At 44.0% G+C, this 22,375-nt stretch overlaps 1 protein-coding gene across 4 annotated transcripts in view; it reads left to right on the top strand.

The window, feature by feature from the left end:
* The window catches only part of TAF4 (TATA-box binding protein associated factor 4), a 78,680-nt gene that overhangs the window by 40,083 nt on the left and 16,222 nt on the right, over positions 1-22,375 (top strand). Inside the window, exons 3-11 of one of the 4 annotated variants that reach the window (XM_077929346.1) lie at positions 4,200-4,378; positions 7,923-8,042; positions 9,075-9,194; positions 9,971-10,093; positions 12,475-12,564; positions 14,068-14,307; positions 17,008-17,155; positions 17,547-17,661; positions 21,645-21,814. In XM_077929346.1, the coding sequence (XP_077785472.1) occupies positions 4,200-4,378; positions 7,923-8,042; positions 9,075-9,194; positions 9,971-10,093; positions 12,475-12,564; positions 14,068-14,307; positions 17,008-17,155; positions 17,547-17,661; positions 21,645-21,814 (1,305 nt within the window). Of the gene's footprint in view, positions 1-4,199; positions 4,379-7,922; positions 8,043-9,074; positions 9,195-9,970; positions 10,094-12,474; positions 12,565-14,067; positions 14,311-17,007; positions 17,156-17,546; positions 17,662-21,644; positions 21,815-22,375 lie in introns of all 4 variants that reach the window. The other 3 variants (XM_077929347.1, XM_077929345.1, XM_077929348.1) reach the window with 3 other exon arrangements.

The following is a 22,375-nucleotide window of genomic DNA, read 5'->3' as shown; positions in this document are numbered from 1 at the left end:
GAGTTTATTGTGGATTTGAAACTGCTTATTTATTTATTTTCCCCTGTGTCCATGCAAGGTCCTCATTCAAGTGTCAACCCATACTTTACCTCTGCTAAACTCAGATTTTCCCAATCTGTGGATAATCCAGTAAGGGAAGAAAACCCAGTATAAAATTTCAATTTGCCCCCTTGAAAGAAAAATGAGGAGCCACACTAAACAGCCAAAGAAAGAAGCAATGCCTCTGGATGGTACTGGGGGATGATACGGATAATAATAACACTCAACACGTTCTGATTAAGACCTTATTCAGGAATGTGGGAGCATAGTTTTCCCTAGAAAGTTTGCCTTGTAAATGAGTCCACCAAGCATACTAGCCTGCAAAGTTTTTTCACTAACCTCCAGATAGTTAGCAGAGGAAGGATGGAGAGCCCCGCTGTTCCTGCAGCAGCCCACCCCCTTTCTACGCTGTGGAATGGGCAGGGGGAATCTTGCACATCGCTTGGTTTTTATGCTGAGCACAGAGGTGGGAGGAAGCATTCCAGCCCACTCACTTGCCTTCATGATGAAAATACTTGTTGCCTACCTGGCTACCAGGAGGCGGCTTAAATACGTTTATTTATAATCTGCCCTTCACTTGAAAGTCCAGGGCTGAAATATACACAAAAATTAAACCATAATTAAACCATAAGATTGAAACAGCCTGGAACAAAATGCAGACTTCAATTACAGAAAAGCTGGGAATGTCCCTTTCTGGGTCATCACCCTGTGATATTCTGTAGTGCCATAACTAAAATTTCCCAGACCACCTGAGTGATCTTCTAGGTCTATATAGCGCTGAGCAGCACTTCGGGCGACCTAGCTAGTACCTAGCTAGCCACTGTGGAAAGTAACAAGTTGGACCAGATAGGTCTTTGGTTTCACCTAGCAGGGCTCTTACGTTCTTCTACATCAAGAATATGGAGGTGTTCCGCAGGCTTCTTCAAAAAGCTGAGTTTTAAAGGGGCTTGAAAGAGGTAAAGGAGGTGGCTGCACGAAAGCATTCTGGGAGGCAGTTTTAGATCTATAAGCAGCAAGGGCAAAATATCGGGAGTCATTTGAGGGGGGAAGAGACTTTTGAGTGGCGGAAGGTCATGGAGAGAAGAGGCAGGTGGGTTTAAAGGTAAGGATGAGATGCTTGTTCAGGATTTTTGAGTGGACTGAAGAGTAGTGTAGGGATTTAAAGAGGGGCATCACATGGTCAGAGCCACAAGAAAGGTGAATAATAATACTAAGTTAGGCAACTTATCCTGAGCTTGGTGGCATCTAGAAAGTAACGTTAGACTTTTAAAATTTGGGCAACTTCCTGTAGTCAGAGATAAGGAGAGGCTCTCTGCTTTTTTAGTTGGGTGGTGTGCTTTCTGTGACTTTTGATGGATATTGCTATTGGCTGTGCTGATTATTGGAGAGACTCTCCAGGCCCCATAGAAGATAGCATAAAACTACCCTGTATTGCGTTATCTTTGTCCTCCATCTAACCCTGAACTGGCGGTTTGGGCTGATGGAAGCTCTCCAGAGACTTCCACCTTCCTTTAGTGCCTGAGATCCTTTGGTTGGGCACACGGAAGGATGAGCCCTGATCCTTTTAAATGCAAGGGAGCATATAAGCAAGAGGGAGAAGCAGGGAGAACTCCTCTCTTTAATACGTTAGGTTAAAAATGCTTTTAAAAAGTGAAATTGGAGAGCCTCGTGATATATTCTTTGTCAGATATCTTGTTTCTCCCTTCGATGTAGATAACGCCTGTCAACAGCACAAGCCATCCTTCTTCGCAGCCACGCTGAGCGTGTTTGTGCAGGCATGCTTAGACACTGGTTAATAAACTCTGCACTTGATTATTTGTGGCTGAATGTGTGAACTGGCCCCATAGAAATTTTGCCTTGTTTTCTGAGGCGATGTGCAAATTCTGTCTGTTAAATAGGGCTAGTTCAGACATGCATGCTCATCACTTGCTCCAATTATTATGTGTGAACGGAGCGTGACGTATTTCTTTAGATGAGTTTCAGTGAATGAATGCTTCACTAACTGTGTTGGATTTGTTACATCCTAGTTCTGCCCAAAAGAACTGAGAACAGGTGTGAGTTTTGTTTTCAGCCCTTTCCCTACTGTAGCTGTTACAGCAGGTTAAGAGTGTAGATATGTGTGGTTAAGCAGGGAACGGCAGCTTTATTTGCCTCGTCCTTTTTATTTTTCTTTTGGGATGTAATTCAGCACTGCGCCGTCTGTTACAGATGCACTGGAGGCCAGTTATGGTTTTTATAACCACTTTTGTGACTAAATCTGTTATGGGAAATTAATTTAGAAGTTAGACAATTTGTGTTCCCTTTTCTGACGAAAACCTCTGTTTAATTGGTTGGTGGCTTTTAAGGCTGCCCTAATAGAGATTGAATTTAATAGTAGGTTTTTCCTTCTGCTGTTGTTTTCACAAGTGAGTTACAGGGAAGAAGCTCAATGGCTTTTCTAGACAAGTAACTACATAAGTATGAAAACTCACACAGTCTCCTAAACAGAATGCTAGACTTGGACTGGGGAGACCTGCATTCAGATCTTCTGAAACACTCTCTAGGGAACTTCTGAGACATTCATTGTATCTCAGCCTAGACTACCTCTTGTTAAAATGAGACAGCACCCATGTACACTTGTGCTCCTTGGAGGAAGAGTGGTATACAAATGTGGTATGTTTAAAAAAAAACAACTGTCAGAAGCGAGCTAGCAGGAAATCACACTGTTGCTGCTGCCAGTGCTGGGCCCGGTGGCAGCGTTGGCCTGGCTCTGCAAGGCATGGGGTGAAATCCACCCCAGCGCCTAGCCGAGCATAGTCATCTGGTGCTGTTGACTTGCATCTAGTCAGTAACTAAGTGCCTACTCAGAAGACAGCCACACTGAGTTCAGTGGGCCTTACTCCCAGGTAAGGGTGTGTGGGGCTACAGTGTTTTATCTAGGCAGCCAGGGCTCCTCTGGATGACAAGATCTTTTTGCACCAGGTCAGTGAGGACAACTTGCTTTTTAAAATTCTCCCATACATACAAAACTCCCTGTGCGTCTTTTGGACTGTATCTGTAGATTTCCCCCTCTGTGTCAAATATATGGGGTCAAATAAGCGTTGTTTCCTTTTTATAATACATGGAGGATGGATCTGCCTCGGGAGGATCATAGAATCATAGAGTTGGAATAGACCACAAGGGCCATCGAGTCCAACCCCCTGCCAAGCAGGAAACACCATCAGAGCACTCCTGACATATGGTTGTCAAGCCTCTGCTTAAAGACCTCCAAAGACGGAGACTCCACCACACTCCTTGGCAGCAAATTCCACTGTCGAACAGCTCTTACTGTCAGGAAGTTCTTCCTAATGTTTAGGTGGAATCTTCTTTCTTGTAGTTTGGATCCATTGCTCCGTGTCCGCTTCTCTGGAGCAGCAGAAAACAACCTTTCTCCCTCCTCTATGTGACCTCCTTTTATATATTTGAACATGGCTATCATATCACCCCTTAACCTCCTCTTCTCCAGGCTAAACATGCCCAGCTCCCTTAGCCGTTCCTCATAAGGCATCGTTTCCAGGCCTTTGACCATTTTGGTTGCCCTCCTCTGGACACGTTCCAGTTTGTCAGTGTCCTTCTTGAACTGTGGTGCCCAGAACTGGACACAGTACTCCAGGTGAGGTCTGACCAGAGCAGAATACAGTGGCACTATTACTTCCCTTGATCTAGATGCTATACTCCTATTGATGCAGCCCAGAATTGCATTGGCTTTTTTAGCTGCCGCGTCACACTGTTGGCTCATGTCAAGTTTGTGGTCAACCAAGACTCCTAGATCCTTTTCACATGTACTGCTCTCAAGCCAGGTGTCCCCCATCTTGTATTTGTGCCTCTCATTTTTTTTGCCCAAGTGCAATACTTTACACTCTTGACTCTCTACATGAAGGGGCTGGGGATTGGATTTGGGCCCTTCTGCATGCAAGGCATGTACTGTGTCATTGGGCCTTATCCCCCATTGTGCGGTCTGGTAATGGAAATATTCTTTGGTTAATCTGAGCTTAACTATCCTGGGAAAACAATTACGGAATCTCATTGAAACTCTTTTCACTGAACAATGTCCCAAGTTGAATCTTCATTGATCCCGCATGTGGAATGACTTCCTGTTTCCCAAGGCAATCCTGACGGGCACTTTCTTCCCTCCCTTTCAGGCATGGTTCTTGTGCGTAGCGAGAATGGCCAGCTACTGATGATCCCTCAACAAGCTTTGGCGCAAATGCAGGCCCATGCGCAATCCCAGCCTCAAACCACCATGACTCCTCGCCCTGCCACCCCTACCAGTGCTTCTCCGGTCCAGATCTCGACTGTGCAGGTCAGTTCACTGAGAAACGTAAGTAAAATAAAATCTTAAATTTCCTTACATTTGAGGGTATCCAAGCTGGCTGTCTCCAGGTGTTTACCCTTGACATGTCCTGCGCTGTATTCTGCGTGCCTGCAAAGTATGTCTGCGCTGACTCTAGGTGGCAGGATTCTCAGTCCACTGAGAGACCCGCATTTACCCACCAGTCTTCCAGTGAAGCTTTTATTCCCGAAAACAAGCAGCTCCTAGTTATATCCTTTGCAAGTGCTTCCCATCCTAGAGCTTCACCCGCTGTGTTAAAAGCGCTCCAGGTTTCCATGGCCCCAAATCTCGAATTTCATAGCTGAAGCGAATGATCCAAATGTGGCAAATTTGCAAGGATTTGCTTAACATGCATACATAATATTGTTTGCATAGCTCGGTATTGCATTCAGCTTTTCATACTGTGAGCCAGTCGTAAAGGAAAGGGGAAAGAGTGTGTATCTGGAGACATTTCCTGGCTGATAGTCGTGTCATGAAAACTCCCAGCGCCTTACGAGTGGAATTCCTGTCCAGAACTTTGTTTACGGCAAACAATTTCACTATGTAGAACCCTAAAGACTAGCAATGTTGCTTTCCTCCTTTATTTGTTTGCAAATTAAATCTGAGGCCTACTGCAGACTTTGTGCTTGGATCTTGACCCACTTTTCTGTAGTTAGATGGAGATCAGTTTGTTAATTTCCTCCTCCGAATCACTCCTCTAAAAAAATAATAATGTGGAAGTTAATGGTCTGAACATGAAATGTGCATGAATATAATTGGCTACTGTGGTCAGAAGCAAGCATGAGACTTCAGGGCTCCGACTGAGGCCGATGCTAGATGCTTCATGGGTGGTGTATGCAAATGTGTTATCAATGTGCTTTCTTTTGTTTGGTTTCCAAACAAAAAGAAAAGGCCGTAGGAAGTTGCATTTGGAAGTGGATGAATGGTAGAGAGGTGCTTGACCCTCTCCCCTCCACTGTGCTTTTTGCTCAGAATTGCCCCCTAGGTTAAGGCTATGTTATGTACTGAATGAATAGGATCCAAACTGCAGCAGTCTGATTGATCCTAGAACAATAGGATCCAAAAGGCAGCAGTCTGATTGGTCCTAGAACAATAGGATTCAGAATGCAGCAGTCTGATTGGTCCCAGAACAATGCAGCAGTATGATTGGTTGGCAGGAACTACCCAATCATGCTCCAGATAGAAGTGAATCCACAACCTGATTGGCTTACAGTAGAATTCTGGAATTAGCCAATCATGTGCAGCCCATTGTGTAAATAATGTATATAAAGCAGATACTTTGAGGGGACTTTCATTCATTCCTCCTCACCACTATGAGCTGAATAAAGAGCATGAAATCACTTTGCGACTCTGAGTATATTTCAGGCTACCAGATTTTTTTCAATGAATCTGGGGACCATTTAATTAATTAATTAATTACTACACGTTCCGGATGCTGCAGCGACGGCAGTGACAGAGGGGCGGCCACCGCCTTGACCTCAACTGCCACGTTCCCCCTTCCTCCGAGGCTTCTATCTCCTTTCTCCATGAGCATGGGCAGCCCCTGAGTTGTTGGTTCTTCAGTGGTGGGGAAGCAGTGTGGGGTGGGTCAGGCATGGAAGGCGGAGAAGGAGGGCTGAGAGCGGTAGCAAGGCTCGGGCAGTGCAGTGCCCCCCTTCCCATTGGAGCAGCCCCAATCCCATTCCTACTTACATGCAAGCAGGAAGGGGTAGGGATCCCTCAGCTGGGAAGTGAGGTTTCACACTGCCTTCGGAGCAGCCCCATTCCCATTCCTACATGCAAGCAGGAGGGGGCCTTCGGAGCAGCCCCATTCCCATTCCTACATGCAAACAGCTGGGAAGGGAGGAGGCTTCCCTTTGCCTGAGAGATCTCTGCCCCTTTCTGTGAAGCCTGCCTTCACCGCTCAGAGATCCCCGCCCCGCTCCTGCTTGCATGCAAGTAGGAGTTGGGAGGCTGCTCTGATAGGTAGCATGAAGCCTCCCTTCACAGCATCTTCACCGATCAGAGTTTTATCTTTTTTTTCTGTGCTGTATTCAGTGCTTCTGTACGATTTTGTTTTTATTGTTTTGTAAGCAGCTCTGGGAATGCTAGCTGTGATATAAATTACAAAAATAAGCAGCCCTACCTGCTGCCCCCCACAGCTGCCTTTCAGTAAAAGAAAACAAAAACCCATTGGTGATTCTTAGCTTGGCCCTGAGCTTCAGGATTTTGTGCTGAGTGCCATCTGGGGTATTCTAAGGCAAGCTGAAACCCCTGGACTGAGTTTAGTGTTGCATGATTTCTGTTCACCTCTGGTTTTTTAAAATCCAGATTATGTGCTAGCAAACTCACATTCCTCAATTAACCTGCTTATAATTGTAGAGGTGTGCTCACCTTAATTTCCATTTTTATAATTTTTAAAAGTCTGGGTGTTTGGCCATAGTTAAGGATATTGGATATGTGGCCATAGTTTAGGGGTGGATGGATAGGGACTTGAAGCAAGGATGGGGAGGTGGGGCTACTTTAAAGGATCTGAAAGTCTGGATTTGGATAATTAATCATCTCATGTATTAACTGTTTAGTTAATAGCTATTAGAACAATGCTGATTTAGTCTTAGAGCCATAACATTTTTATGCAAATTCAGACAAGTGAATTATAACCATGTGGTTTTTTATTTTATTTTTTAAAAAATGATAAATTAATACATTGCAGCTTCAAATATTAGGATTAAAGGAGGATTTTTTCCAGCAGAAAATCAGCCTTTATCTCAAGGTTTTTTATTAGAGGCTTGGAGACCTGACATATTGCTTTTGGAATTTTAATAATAAAATAGCCTAATTAATAATGCCAGTTATCAAGTTCAGACTTCCCTGAAGTTACATCCTGTACTCTGTTAATCTTCACAGTAACTTTTGATGAAGATCTAACTTGCCATATCAATGTTGGGATCAAGATAGTAAGAGAAGCCCTGTGGTTTTTGTGTGATTCCAGCCCTATAGCCCACAGAATCACATAGAGCATTGTCCAAAACCGGTTTGAAGTCCATATCATGATACTGATTGTGTGTGTGTGTGTGTGTGTGTGTGTGTGTGCACGCATTCGTGTTTGTGTGCTGTTCATAACTCACAATGTGCGGAAAACCATGAAGCCAGCCAATGCCTCTACATAGCTCCATCCTTATTTCAGACATTGTGATATATATGATGGTTAGCTGGTTATATATCACAGTGTTGAAAACCAGATATTGTCCAGCCCTAGTGGGTTATAAACCTGTTGGTTTAAAAACAAACTAACAAACAAAAAAACCCCATGAAAAATCTAGACTAGATCCAAAGTTATGAAGATGTGCAGCTGAAACAACTCAAAGCTATAACTATTCAGGACTAAGTACTGGGTGTGGATTTGCTTTAAAGGATGCAGAACTGAAGAAAGTGCTGGGACTTAAAATTTCAGCCCAACTTACCTTAGGTTGGATTCTTGGTTAAACTGGGCATGTTATCTATTTATATGTGGCTACTTCTCTGTGAACGTACCTGGGATTCTTTTTTGCAGGCTCCTGGAACGCCTATCATTGCGCGGCAGGTGGCTCCAACCACTATAATCAAGCAAGTGTCTCAGGCACAGACAACTGTACAGCCCACGACAACGCTACAGCGGCCCCCTGTAGTTCAGGTAAGGTTGCCAACACACGTTTGCCGGCTAATCCTAAAACAGAACATTGGCTGAGACCCAGGGTGCTGTTTGGGTGCCGTTCATTTATATGAGAATAGATGATGGAGATGTAAAACTAAGTCACACTGGGGCCAGTGGAGCATTCTCCCAAGTAGGTGAGTGGACTCCATCAAACACGGTGGGGCTTACGTGTAGCTTGTAAAGGAAGAGTAAGCACAATAAGAAGTGCAAACAGAAATTACTGAATAGTCCGGCCCTTACTGAGGTTTAAAAAGCTGGTGCATTCAAATGGTAAAGTGTCTTAATTCAGAAGGGGTGTGGACTTTCTGCAGGAGCTGCACAACTATAGCATCGCTAAAGATTCTTTACACCTCTGAAATTATGTTACAGGTGGTCCAGATTAGTGCTTGTGGATAGTTATTCCAGCTACTTTAGACTTTTGGGAGTCAGCGGATAGGTGGAACGGCAAAGAGTTTCTCTTTCAGTGACTAAGCTTCTAAACATTTCCCCCTGGATAACAGCTTTTAACTGTGCAATTTTTTCAGTGTGTTTCGATTTGCACCAATTCTTCCTTGACATATGTTGACAGTGTGACTGATGTGGGATGCAAACCATAGTCCCCGCCCCCCCCAAGTTGTTACGCTCATGCCTGTTCTGTCTGCATGCACAGTGCCCTTATAATAATTGGGAGTGATGATTAAGAAGCAGAAGCAAAATATATTTATATGGCTGCACCACAAGGTCTGTAGCCCGTTTCATAGGTCCTGTGTTCTGCCGCCTTCTACCTTTTGCACCAAAAACACATGCTTTGTTTAATCAACTTCCAGTGTCTTGAATTCTGAATGCATAGGGCTTTGTGCCACCTGGTGGTTGTTTCATTTAACTGCGCCAGACAGGTGGCCAGAGCAAATGTGTCTCTTTTTTGGAGCCTTCTTTTAACATCACTGTAAGGAGGATATTGCGTCTGATAAAATGCATCCTCCCTTCATTTGCAGCTCTGTATAATTGTCAAATATCTGTGTATCTTTGCAGCCTCAGATTGTTCTGGGTAATCCTGCACAAACGACAGCATTAGGAACAGCAACTGCTGTGCAGACTGGAACGTCTCAAAGGGCGGTGCAAGCAGCCGCAATAGCCTCAGCTGCAGCCACAGTAAGCTCCCAATGACTGTTTGTTGCAAGTCAAAAGCCAAATCTTGCCAGCTTCCAAGAGAGGAACCCATTAACTTACCACCAAGTGCTCAGTGTAGGGCATACTGACTACTTCGCTGGCACAGTATTGACACTCCAGTTTGTACCTTATGGGTATGAAACTGCTAAGTGAGGCGAATGTGCTGTGATTGTGTAAATGTTTGTGGGAATTATGGTAAACTTTACTGTGCCACACACATGCTGTAAAACAAAATAAGTACAAGTTCTGCACCAAAATAACCTAATTTCTGTGTTGGGGACAGCTGGATTAAATGACATAAGCAATTTGCTTATTTATTTTGCACAATTATTATTCTACTCCTAGTGGTGATGCAGGATACTGAAATCTAATAACAATACAGCAATAGTGGAAAACATACAGCAATAGTGGAAAACTTGCTCAGCTTCTCCTTCTAGCTTCTAAGATTCAACAGGCATTGCCCCACAAGCCATGAAACATATTTGTAGTAACAAGGGCCATAAACTTTCTTTAAGACAAAAACAAGGAAGCCAGGATCCTTGAGAATCTGGCATGTTTCCATTATCACATCATGTGTTTTTTATGCATGGGCACAGAATATCCACGCCCCTGGCCAAATACAATTTGAATGGCAGTGTTGCCAATCGATAGGGTTGAAAGGGATTCTATAGCGTTCAGATTGAATTCAAATACATTTTTTTAAAAAAAGCACCAACCCTCTCCCTTCTCACTTTCTTTTCTATCTTTCCTTCCAATAGGAAACCATGGAAAATGTGAAGAAATGCAAGAATTTTCTCTCCACGCTAATAAAACTGGCCTCTTCTGGAAAGCAGTCTTCCGAGACTGCCGCTAATGTGAAAGAACTAGTTCAGCACCTGCTGGTAAGACAGACACCGGTTTAGTTCAGATCCTCATCTGAAACATAGCTTGGGTGACTGAGAATGAGTCTCTCCCCTCTCCTTTGCCTTTGTATATAAGAGGAAGAGAATGAAAGCTTCCGATTTAAAATAAACCGCAGTTCACATGTTGTCTAAAACCCAAGGAACAGTGGTTTGTTCTAACTAAGATCAGTTAATAAGTCAGGATCTGAAACCATAGTTTAATCCAGGGGTCTGCAACCTTTAAGACAAAAAGAGCCACTTGGACCCGTTTCCGAAGGAAAAAAACAGTGGGCGGGAAGGTGACGTCGGGACGGTGCGTGACTAACGCACGGACCGCCCCCATGTGACGTCACAGCCAGTACAGCGCCCGCCACAGTGGGGAGTGTCGGGGCACACAATGCGCCTCCTCCCCTCGCTAGTATCCGCCCCGGAGCCGCAGCAAAGGTGTAAAAGAGCCACATGCGGCTCCGGAGCCGCGGGTTTCCGGCCCCTGGTTTAATCATTTGTTTTTAACAACTTCGGTTGGAACGAACCACTGTTCCTTGAGTTGAGGTGCGGCACAGAACCGCAATTTGTTCTAAAGCAAAACTTCCACTTTCCTCCTTGCATGTATGAAGGAGAAGATGGGGATGGAGGTCTTGGGAGCATGAGTCTTGCCGTATCTCATCTCCAGTCCGCTGGATTGTCTGAACCAGGCCACAAACATACGGTTACGAAACGTAGTTTGAAAATAAGAGGGTAAAATGTTGACTTTCAATACTGTTAGGTGGAACAAAGATTTGAGAAGCAGTAGACATAACAAGATACTTTCATGTGTTTACTCCTTTTGCTTAAGAAGAAAAAGGTTGTTTCTTTTAGAAGTATAGCATACAAGCATAGAATTGTAGAGTTGGAAGGGACCGTGAGAGTCATCTAGTCCAACCCCTTGCGATGTAAGAATCTTTTAGCCCAATATAGGGCTCAAAGCCATGACCCTGAGATTAAGAGTCTCATACTCTACCGAAACTTGGATGCTGCCGTACTCCCAACTCATCCTTGACTATTTGCCATGCTGGCAGGGTCTGATCAGAGTTGGGAGTTCAGCAACACCTGAGGACCACAGGTTAGCTACCCTTGTTGTAATACCCAAAGAGCAAATTCTGAAGTAATGTACAAGGTGTTATGGATGCGACTCAGAACATCTATTTTTAGATATAAGGCCAATGAGCAGAGAAAGCTACAGAGAAGCAACCTGCTTCTCCACAGCAACCTGTCATAATTTTCCAGTGTCTTATTGCTATCCATTCATTTAAAACATGTCATCTTTTTTTAAGGTGAATTAAGGAAATAATTTCAAAACATTAAAAAGATTACAGATAGGTAGCCGTGTTGGTCTGCCATAGTCAAAACAAAAAAAATTCCTTCCAGTAGCACCTTAAAGACCAACTAAGTTAGTTCTTGGTATGAGCTTTCGTGTGCATGCACACTTCTTCAGATACACAGAAGAAGTGTATCTGAAGAAGTGTGCATGCACACGAAAGCTCATACCAAGAACTAACTTAGTTGGTCTTTAAGGTGCTACTGGAAGGAATTTTTTTTTTGTATTAAAAAGATTGACTGCTTAAAAGGAAAATATGGGAATTTTCCTCCCCACCCCAACTTTTTTTAATTACAACAGTCACATGTGTATGAGTTAACAAAACTTAAGCAAGATATACCCTAACAAGACAGAGTTCATTCATGTGAAATGAAAACCATAGAAGGCTTCAGTCATATGGATGTTCTCATTGCTGTCCAGTACTGAAAAACCACAGTATTGAAAAAGCAGAGAAATCAAAAACAATCCAGTCAAAATAACAGCTCTATCATTTGATGTAAACATACACTTTTTTGTGACTTTTTGAAATTATTAGCATTCTGCTTATGAGCATAGAAAATAAGAGCAGTTCAAGTGTATTAAAAATGTATTTAAACTGAACTTGCTAGCAGATGTGTTATTTGTATTTTTATGTTGGATGAATATGTAGCATTCTTCTTGCAAAATGACTTAAATAAATTTACCCAGTTAAGTACAGTGGTACCTTGGTTGTCAAACACCATTCGACTCCCAGAATGGTTCAGAAACCAAGGTGTGGCTTCCAATTGGCTGTAGGAGCTTCCTGCACTCAATTGGAAGCCGTGTCGGACGTTCAACTTCTAAAAAACGTTTGCAAACTGGAACACTCACTTCCAGGTTTGCAGCGTTCTGGAGCCAAAACGTCTGAGTACCAAGGCATTTGGCAACCAAGGTACAACTGTATCTTGTTAAGAAGATATGTCCTTCTTATACACTTAAATGGTTGAGGGCTTAATATCTGGAATTCATTATCTGGAAAAATCTGAATCTGAATTTTATTCTTCAGGATGGAAAAATTGAAGCAGAAGATTTCACCAGCAGACTGTACCGGGAACTTAATTCTTCACCTCAACCTTACCTTGTGCCTTTCTTGAAGGTAACAACCTCTCTCCACTCTAGTTGCATCACTTGGCAGAGAAGCCTCTTGCCCTTCTCAGTAAAGAAGCGGGAAACACTGTTAAAAATTGGTACCAAATTAAAGTAGTAAAGATGGCTGACTACAAGAACAAAAAAAATCTCTTTCTGTTCCTTCATAAGAGGAATCACAGGGGAATTTTCTTGATGTAAAAACCATAGAGTGCAGCTGTGACAATATTCTGTATGCAGAATATTGAATTACTGTGTTCACACAATCACTGCTGGAAATCTGGTAGATGATGTGTGATCCTGGGTATACACATGCATTCTTGCTCTCAGCATCTCTTTCTCCTAAAAAAGATGTATATGGAGGAACTATAGGAATTTAACGTGTGTGAATCCCAAGTCATGTTGTATTGTGTGTGCAAGGTGTATGCAAAAGTGCATTTTCAAGTTTGATATTATATCACTTGTTCTGATTTCCAACTAGCAATTATTTTGAAATGCCCTGGGTATGTTGTGAACCGGCCTGGGATCTGCGGATGAAGGGCAGTATACAAATTTTAACAACAACAACAAATAATAATAATAATAATAGGAAGAATAATAATTCTATGAGCCAGTTCCATTGGTTAAATATTAGCTAGCACCATACTGTTGGCAACCAAGTCAGATGGGCAGGGTACTAATAATAATAATAATAATAATAATAATAATAATAATAATAATGCAGTATACTCTGCGTTTTTGTTTGGTTCCTGCTGATAATGTGGTAAAATCCACAGTATTTCCAGTCCGTCTTAGGGGATCTGCACAGAAATGTCAGATTTTGCACTCATGAGGCACTCCTTGTCTCAGACGTCAGTGCTTTGAGCATTCCTGTCAAGCCTGTGCAGTCAAGAGTTGCAGACTGTAGATTTTATTTCCTCTTCAAGGATGGTCTTTCCCCTGCTTTGGGGCAGATTCCCAAGTACTATTTTCATCCCAGGCACAACTCTAAGTTGCCTTTAGCGCTTCTCACGCTGCACAGGCATCTTTACAACAGCTCTGCAAGATGGGTCAGTATTATTACCCCCACTTGTCCCTGCAAATGGGGGCATCACTGTGGTCAATTCAGTAATTGGAAGGCAAAACCGGCACAGTTTTGGGCTATTGATTTCCCCCTCTTGTGAAATATTGTAGCCAAGTTGTTCGCTCAGCTGGAGTATAGAGTTTACTGTTCCACAGAGAAAGTTTGTCCCCTTTGGACAAGTAAGTATTACAAATACAACCTAAGATTCCTTGTTTGATAGGGATTTTTTATCTTTGGATAGCAAGGCTTGAGATAACTTCTGATTCTTGACTGTGTTCCTTGTCTTACAGTATGCTACATGGGAGTGTCACTCATGACAAACTACTGCACATTCCCAATGCTTCTAGGGATAACTGAAACTTGATGCTAATTTTTTTGGGGGGGTGTGTGTGTAAGCATTAGCACTTGCCACACAGCAGTGTGACGTCACTTCCTCTTTTGTTCCCGTAGCGGAGCTTACCTGCCTTGAGACAGCTGACTCCAGATTCGGCGGCTTTCATTCAGCAAAGCCAGCAGCAGCAGCCCACGACGCAGCCCACGACGGCCCTGACAGCGGTGATGCTGAGCGGCTCAGTTCAGCGTACAGCAGGAAAGACCCCTGCCACCGTCACGAGTACCTTGCAGCAGCCCGTCATCAGCCTAACGCAGCCGACGCAAGTTGGGGTTGGCAAACAAGGGCAGCCCACGCAGGTGGTGTGTAAACCAAAACGAATCAATCCTACACTTTACCTCCCAGAAAACTGAATCCTTTCCTTCCTAACGCCAGTCAGTAATGGGCATAGACTGAACGTAAAACCAGATATCTTGTCGATATTTCATGCCTGTTTATCAGTTGGTACAAATGTGTGTTGCTCTGTAGTCAATGGTAGTCTTTTCCTTCATCTCAGGAAAAGCTTATTCAGGAGGTGGGCATGTAAAGCATGTGTGCTTAACCCTCTCCCTACCCATTTTTCTGCTCCAAATTGCTCCCAGCTGGATTTCAGCTGCAGGGGAAAAGTAGCTTTGGTGTGGAGGGAGGAGGGGAGAGAGCAATTCAGAATGGAAAAGCTGTAGATGTAGAAAGAGTTGGTGATTTCCACCCCCCCCCAAGCTGTTTCTCTGCTTCACATGCCCTTTATCCATACCTCCTTTTTCTTGATAAAGAAAAGCTCTATCAAGGATATATTACAAACCTTTGTGCATTGGCCCTGAGCTGCATGACACAACTTCTATCCTTACTCTAGCAATTGCTGTGTGTTGTTGCCGTCGCAGCCTCTCTGAAAACCAAGAGTTTATTGGCAGTAGGTACAGGAAAAATTAAAGGGAGGTACTGCTTCACATAGGGACGCGGGTGGCGCTGTGGGTAAAAGCCTCAGCACCTAGGGCTTGCCGAAAGGTCGGCGGTTCGAATCCCCGCAGTGGGATGAGCTCCCGTTGTTCGGTCCCAGCGCCTGCCAACCTAGCAGTTCGAAAGCACCCTCGGTGCAAGTAGATAAATAGGGACCGCTTACTGGCGGGAAGGTAAACGGCGTTTCCGTGTGCTGCGCTGGCTCGCCAGATGCAGCTTTGTCACACTGGCCACGTGACCCGGAAGTGTCTCCGGACAGCGCTGGCTCCCGGCCTCTTGAGTGAGATGGGCGCACAACCCTAGAGTCTGTCAAGACTGGCCCGTACGGGCAGGGGTACCTTTACCTTTTACTGCTTCGCATAGGCCAAAAGCAACTTCTTGGATTCATTTCTGCAAGATAGCCAGTAGCACCAGGTAGCTTTTGAAAGTTCACGGAGAAATGTTCTTCCAACTACAGTCATACCTCGGGTTGAAGTAGCTTCAAGTTAAGTATTTTCGGGTTGTGCTCCGCGGCGACCTGGAAGTAGCAGAGTGCATTACTTCCGGGTTTCGCCGCTCGCACATGTGCTCAAAATGACGTCACGCGCATGTACGGAAGTGGCGAAACGTGACCTGCGCACGCGCAGACACGCAGTTGCGTCTTACATTTACTTCAGGATGTGAATGGGGCTCTGGAATGGATCCTGTTCGTATCCAGAGGTACCACTGTACGACAGTTAAAACTTGCATGTTCAGAATCAGCATACAAATGATTTGCCAGAGGCTAGGGGCAAGCATTAGGGGATAGCCATATCCATTGTACCATGATTGCAAGGTTCCTAGGAGCATTAGGCTGGCTACTAATAAGAGACCAAACAGCACACTAAATGAATGGCAAGGCAGTTGCGTATGTGCATTGATAACTTCTCCGAAAGAGGTTCTGCTGTCATTTACAAATGACAGTATTCTTTAGTTTGATTTTGCTAGTGTCTAATGATTCAAACCTGTGTTGGATTTGACTACCCGCACTTGCCTGTCAGCATTCCTGCTCTTAGTTACTTGAAGAACTAAGCTGTTTCTCTTCCTGTACTTGCAACTGTGAGGATGGGCTCCTCTTAAACCCACTGCTGCTGTACTGCAGGGGAATGGGGCTTTATGGCAAGATACACTCATGATCCACAAGGTGTATCTAAATTATGCATTAAATGGGGGGAGGCTTCTGACAACCTTGTACCCCAAGTCTGGCAGAGCAACATCACCCACTAAAAATGGAATGGTGTTTATTTTTGAAAAACTTTGGACAGGGCTGTAGTGGTTGTATATAAAACAAGGGGCCTCTCCAGGGCTGCATAAAGCAAATATTTTATCATGCATCTCTAGACCCTATTAGGTTGATGTGGAAAATACCCTTTTCACATATGGTCTGCTTTAATTTGAGAGACTAGCGGCATGGTTAAAGGCAGTGCTATTTTTCTAGAAAAAGAGGTGCCAGAACTCACCATTAATGTATTCCGTGTTCTCTTATAACGGCAATGGCGCCCACCTGAGAGGTGCTGGAATTGAGTACCAGTGAGTTCCTGCTGAAAAAAAACCCCCTGCTTAAAGGGTTCCAAAAGCAGTCAGTTGAATTGGCATTCTTAGTCAACTGCAACTACTCTCAAACTTTCTATCCATTTCTTACGTTTCTCTGCCACCTTTTCCTCCAAGGAGCTCAAGGTCAGTGTTCGAAACTCCTATTGTTCCAGGCTCATTTTGCGACAGGGAATTTAATTAGCACGAGCAGTTTCTGAGTTCTGGGTGCACTACTGCACCTAAGATTTCAGATTAAAACTGCAGAGTGGAAGGAAAGGACCCCTTTTTGCCTCTAGCTACTCTCTGAAGACTGGAGAAGAGACCCTCTTAAGAATATTAGGGGCGTGGGCAGGGGTTAGGGTTAGGGCTGAGACCATGTGAAAAGTGAACATAATATTTTAGCTGCAATTCATTCATTTCCAGCTTTGTATTCATGTTATGAAAAAAGTGCACCTAGGCTTTCTTGTTCTTAGCCGGTTTATTGAAACAAATGTCTCTTCAAATGTTTTCAGGTTATTCAGCAGTCTCAAAAGCCAGGCACGTTGATCAGGCCACCACAGGTGACATTGACACAGACCCCTATGGTAGCCTTGCGGCCACCGCACAACCGTATTATGCTTACTGCTCCTCAACAAATTCAGCTAAACCCACTTCAGACAGGTAAGAGAGAAGCATTCTTGTTATTTATTGTAATGGGATATTTTTTTAATTTAAAAAACCAGCCATCTGATGCTGTGTCATAACATTGCACTTGGAAAATAATGTTTTCAGTCACGGGGCCCCTTAACGGTACATGCTTGTTTTGGAGAAGTTTTTTTATCAGATTCTCGAAAGTCAGAAAACCTGCACAGGAAATATACATTCTTTCTGAGCTAGCATCTCAGGTAGCAGATTTATCAGGTCTTGGGGCAGGACTATGCATACTCTATGCTTAACTCCCTCTCCTCTTAATTCTGCTTCAGGTAAAGACTTTGCACCATTCTGCTGGTCTTGGTGTGTTTGTGTGGATTCTGAATTACAGAGCATTTTTCTTGATTTTCTCCCCTTGCAGTCCCTGTGGTAAAACAGACAGTATTACCTGGAACCAAAGCTCTTTCTACACTTTCAACTCAAGCAGCTGCTGCTCAAAAAAACAAACTCAAAGAACCTGGGGGAGGTTCTTTTAGGTAAGTAATCCTGTGCATTAGTGCAAAGAGATTTGCAGGAGGGGGGTAGAATCCTGGAAATGACACCTGTCCCTGTGACAGATACTTTGTATCTCTGTGTGTGTTTTGGTTATGCTTTATGTTGCTTTCTCAGTAGCTGCAGATTTGTAGCACCCAGGGAATAAATACTGATCTTTTAAATATCTTCTTATCTGGATTAGCAAATATAGTAGGCTCATTCTGTCTTCCATGCTGAATTGCATTTCTGTATTTATTATACTGCCCAGTGTCTCTCAAATCTTTCTGGAATCCAGGCAGGCGGACCCCTGTGCAACTTCTGAATGCCTCCCTCTATATCAGGGGTCAGCAAACTCTTTTCAGCAGGGGGCTGGTTCCCTGTCCCTCAGACCATGTGGGGGGCCAGACTATATTTTGGGGAAGAAAATGAAAGAATTCCTATGCCCCACAAATAACCCAGAGATGCATTTTAAATAAAAGCACACATTCTACTCATGTAAAAACACGCTGATTCCCGGACTGTCCGCGGGCCAGATTTAGAAGGTGATTGGGCTGGATCCGGCCCCCGAGCCTTAGTTTGCCTACCCATGCTCTGTATGCCTCCCCATGTTTGATAGGTTAAAGCATAGAGATCCTCATGTGTAGACGCCTTCTGGCAGCCTACTTTAATGGACTAGGTAAAGGTAAAGGGACCCCTGACCATTAGGTCCAATCGTGGCCGACTCTGCGGTTGTGGCTCCCATCTTGCTTTAGTGGCCGAGGGAGCCGGTGTACAGCTTCTGGGTCATGTGGCCAGCATGACTAAGCCACTTCTGGCGAACCAGAGCAGTGCACGGAAACACCATTTACCTTCCCGCCGGAGCGGTACCTATTTATCTATTTGCACTTTGACGTGCTTTCAAACTGCTAGGTTGGCAGGAGCAGGGACCGAGCAACAGGAGCTCACCCCGTTGCAGGGATTCGAACCGCCGACCTTCTGATCGGCAAGTCCTAGGCTTTGTGGTTTAACCCACAGCGCCACCTGCGTCCCTTTGATGGACTAGGCTCTGTCAATTTGAGCAAAGGGGTTCAAAGAATGCTGGATCACGACCTCTTGGTTTCTCCTTTCTTACATGTCCTCCCACTTCCGTGAGGCAGCAGCGAAGGGGGAAATCCCGGGAAGAACCCATTCTCTGGTGGGGGAGCAACGTATTCTGCCAACCTACCTTTTAAAAAAGAGAAGGAGAGATGGAGTGGTCTGAAAGCCCTTCCTGATTTTAGGGGCAACAAAGAGAGAAGAAACCCCAAGCGAGATGGGGACCAAGGAAGCATTCTTCTTTTCTACTCCTCCATCTCAATACACCACTAATTTTCCCTCCCCACAGATACTAGGGGTGATGGAAGTGGTCTTCAGTTTCTACCCCCATCCACCTTTCTCTCTTTCTCCAGGTGGCTTAAGTATGAGAGGGAATAGAGTAGCCCCTAGCTTAAGTCTCCCATGAAAAGGTCGACTTACATGCATTGGATATAAAATGCACAGCTGGAAGCAGAGAGCAGCACATCTTGCTTATTCTTCTTTCCTGTGCAAAGGAAAGGGCAGTAGTACCAGCACACAGGAAGCTAGGCTTGACCTGGATATCAGTTATATTTTATTTTGTTGCTGGGCAACAGCTCCCCCTGCTGGACCTGGGGAAGTCAATGAGCTGAGCCACCCCATCTCTTCCTCCTTGATTCCTGACCCCCGGCTCTGTTATACCATTCTTTCTTCCAACTGTCTCATTCCCTCTGCCCTACAGTTTGAGAACTGCTAATCTAGCCTGTGGATGCTGAGCTCTGTCACCTTCTGTCAGTGTCCACATAACATTCATGTTGTGGTTGTTGTTGTTTAGTCGATTAGTTGTGTCCGACTCTGCCTTTCCCCATGGACCAGAGCACGCCAGGCACTCCTGTCTTCCGCTGCCTCCCAGAGTTTTGTAAAACTCACATTGGTCGCTTCTGTAACACTGTCCAACCATCTTGTCCTCTGTCGTCCCCTTCTCCTTGTGCCCTCCATCTTTCCCAACATCAGGGTCTTTTCCAGAGAGTCTTCTCTTCTCATGAGGTGGCCAAAGTATTGGAATCTCAGCTTCAGGATCTTTCCTTCCAGTGAGCACTCAGGGTTGTCTTCCTTCAGAATGGATAGGTTTGATCTTCTTGCAGTCCATGGGACTCTCAGGAGTCTCCCCCAGCACCACAATTCAAAAGCATCAATTCTCCGGTGATCAGCCTTCTTTGTGGTAACATTCATGTTGCCAGATCCCAAAACAATAGAGATTATGAACCGTGTGCAAAAAGCAATAGATGCTCTTCAGTGAATTATTTTTTAGAATCCCAATAATTCATGTAACCCATGACTCACTCCTTTTTCCTCTAGCAGGATATGTTAGAGGAAAAGTGATGCTATTCTTGTTAGTCTATGGGAAGAAGAAAAATTCAAAATCTCTGCATTTAGGGCGATACCTTTATTAGGCCAAACTGTTATTAGATAGTGTGCAAGCTTGCAAGTCCGGTACTCTTCATTGGGCTAGATGGTAAAGAAGGGAGAGGGAAAATAGTTAGCTGCTGATAAAGCTGATACTATACCTTGTCTCAAAGTGGAGTGTGAGGGAAGGCTCTGTGCAGGTTTCACATTTTTGCCTGCATAGATGCAAACACACAGCTTTACCACCAGCCAAATCTCTCTCTCTCTGCCCCTCTGATTTTCTCTCCCACCTACCACTTACATTCTAACATAGCCTTTGCTAACTTACTGCCCTCCATAATTTTAGGCCATAACTCCCATCAGCACTGAAGGGAGTTGTAGTCCAAATTGAGGATGGCAGATCTAGAGTGATGATTCTTGTGGCGCTTAGACGTTTTGTGACATTTTACTTGGCCTATTGAAGGTGTAGCTCACGTATGGATTTTAGAATGATACGTTAGGTTACCCCCTAGCTGAAAACATAAAGTGTGTATTTTCTCATCAAATTTATAATCACATTACTATCCATCTTGTCAATAGTAGACACTATCAAACACACAAATAGGCATTGCACACAGGACTCCCGTTGTTGTTGTTGTTATGGATTGTCTTTCATTCTCCCCCAGCCCCCCCCCCCAATTTATTAATTGGAAAATCTACTGACACGTTAATGCCTTATTTGCATAAATTTGAACCACGCCTTTTGATTATTCATATTCGTTAAGGTTTCTTCCTTCGACAACAGTCTTTATTGATGTCAAGAAATGTCCACATTTCATCTTTCAGTGAAGTTCTGTAGTTTTGCTGGATTCAGTTTACTTTTGATACTCTCAATATTTTACTATGGGTTGGATCCAGAGATAGCCAAGAAGACCTTTTTTCATGCAGTGGGGCTTTCTCGAGTCTTCCATCCAATTGCCATTCCCACTTGTCAATGGAGTGCTGGAAGCCACAGTGGGGAGAGTGCTTCTGTGCTTGAGTCCTGTTTGCTAGTTTTCCACAGGGATCTAGGTGGTCACTGTGAGAACAGGATGCTGGACTAGATAGACCATTGGCCTGATCCAGCAAGCTCGCCTTCCGTTCTTAAGACCGGGCTTCCTCAAACTCTGCCCTCCAGATGTTTTGGGCCTACAACTCCCATGATCCCTAGCTAGCAGGTCAGGGATGATGGGAATTGTAGTTTCAAAACATCTGGAGGGCCAAGTTTGAAGAAGGCTGCTTAAGACCCTCTGGAATGTGATAAAATTGGGAGAGAACCAGAGTTGCCTTGCACCAAGTGGCAGTGTCTCCAAAAATATCCAGATTTGAGCCAATACAATCACATTTAAATTCCGTATTGTTTTGCAAAATGCCCTTCACTTTGTTTTTGCTGCCCCCGCCCTCCCAGTATCTATTCAGCTGCTCATTGAATACAGTTCTCTGTTTTGCAAATTCCTGGCATTTTTGGAAATTTCCAGATTAAAAAAAAAATTACTTATTTTGAATCTACTGTTCCCTCTTTCTGAAGGGATGACGATGATATCAATGATGTCGCATCGATGGCAGGAGTTAATCTATCAGAAGAGAGCGCACGTATACTGGCCACGAATTCTGAGTTGGTGGGCACATTAACAAGGTCGTGTAAAGACGAAACCTTTCTTCTCCCGGCACCTTTGCAAAGAAGGATACTCGAAATAGGTGAGTTGCTGTGAACCTCGGCAGCATAATGGCCCGATTGGTGATACGAAGTGACTCCATCCTTTTATGGTTCCACGTGATGATGTTACTGTTCCAGCAGTGGCAGCCCATATTGAGCACAGCTTAGATGTGACACACAGATTCATTCTATTAAGCAAAACTGGATAGAGAATGAGGGGTGGATGGGACAAAGGCACCAGTTGTCTATGTGCTATCTTTAAAGGCCACTGAGAGCCATCTGCATTAGGTACAGTGATTCGGAGACTCTTTTTATATAGTAGCTTTAAAAAATATTCCCAAGTTTTACACACCAGAAAAGTAGCTTCTGTGTTTCAGACACCCTGTTTTTTTAAAAAACAAAACAAAAAAACAACATGGACAACCTGGTTTCAAGCTATCAGGAACCCAAATTGGCTACAGCTTCCCTGTGGAGGATATCAATATGGGATAACATGTATTTTGCTGCTGCAACTTTGTGACTTGCCCTGTACAGAACAATTGCACCTAACAGGCAGCAAAGCAGAATGAATTTGTTCACACAAGTACAAACACACAAACACA

Source organism: Podarcis muralis, chromosome 5, assembly GCF_964188315.1.
Source record: "Podarcis muralis chromosome 5, rPodMur119.hap1.1, whole genome shotgun sequence".
NCBI lineage: Eukaryota > Metazoa > Chordata > Lepidosauria > Squamata > Lacertidae > Podarcis > Podarcis muralis.
The sequence above is the reverse complement of the archived record's forward strand: the minus strand, read 5'-3'. Positions and strand labels throughout refer to the sequence as shown.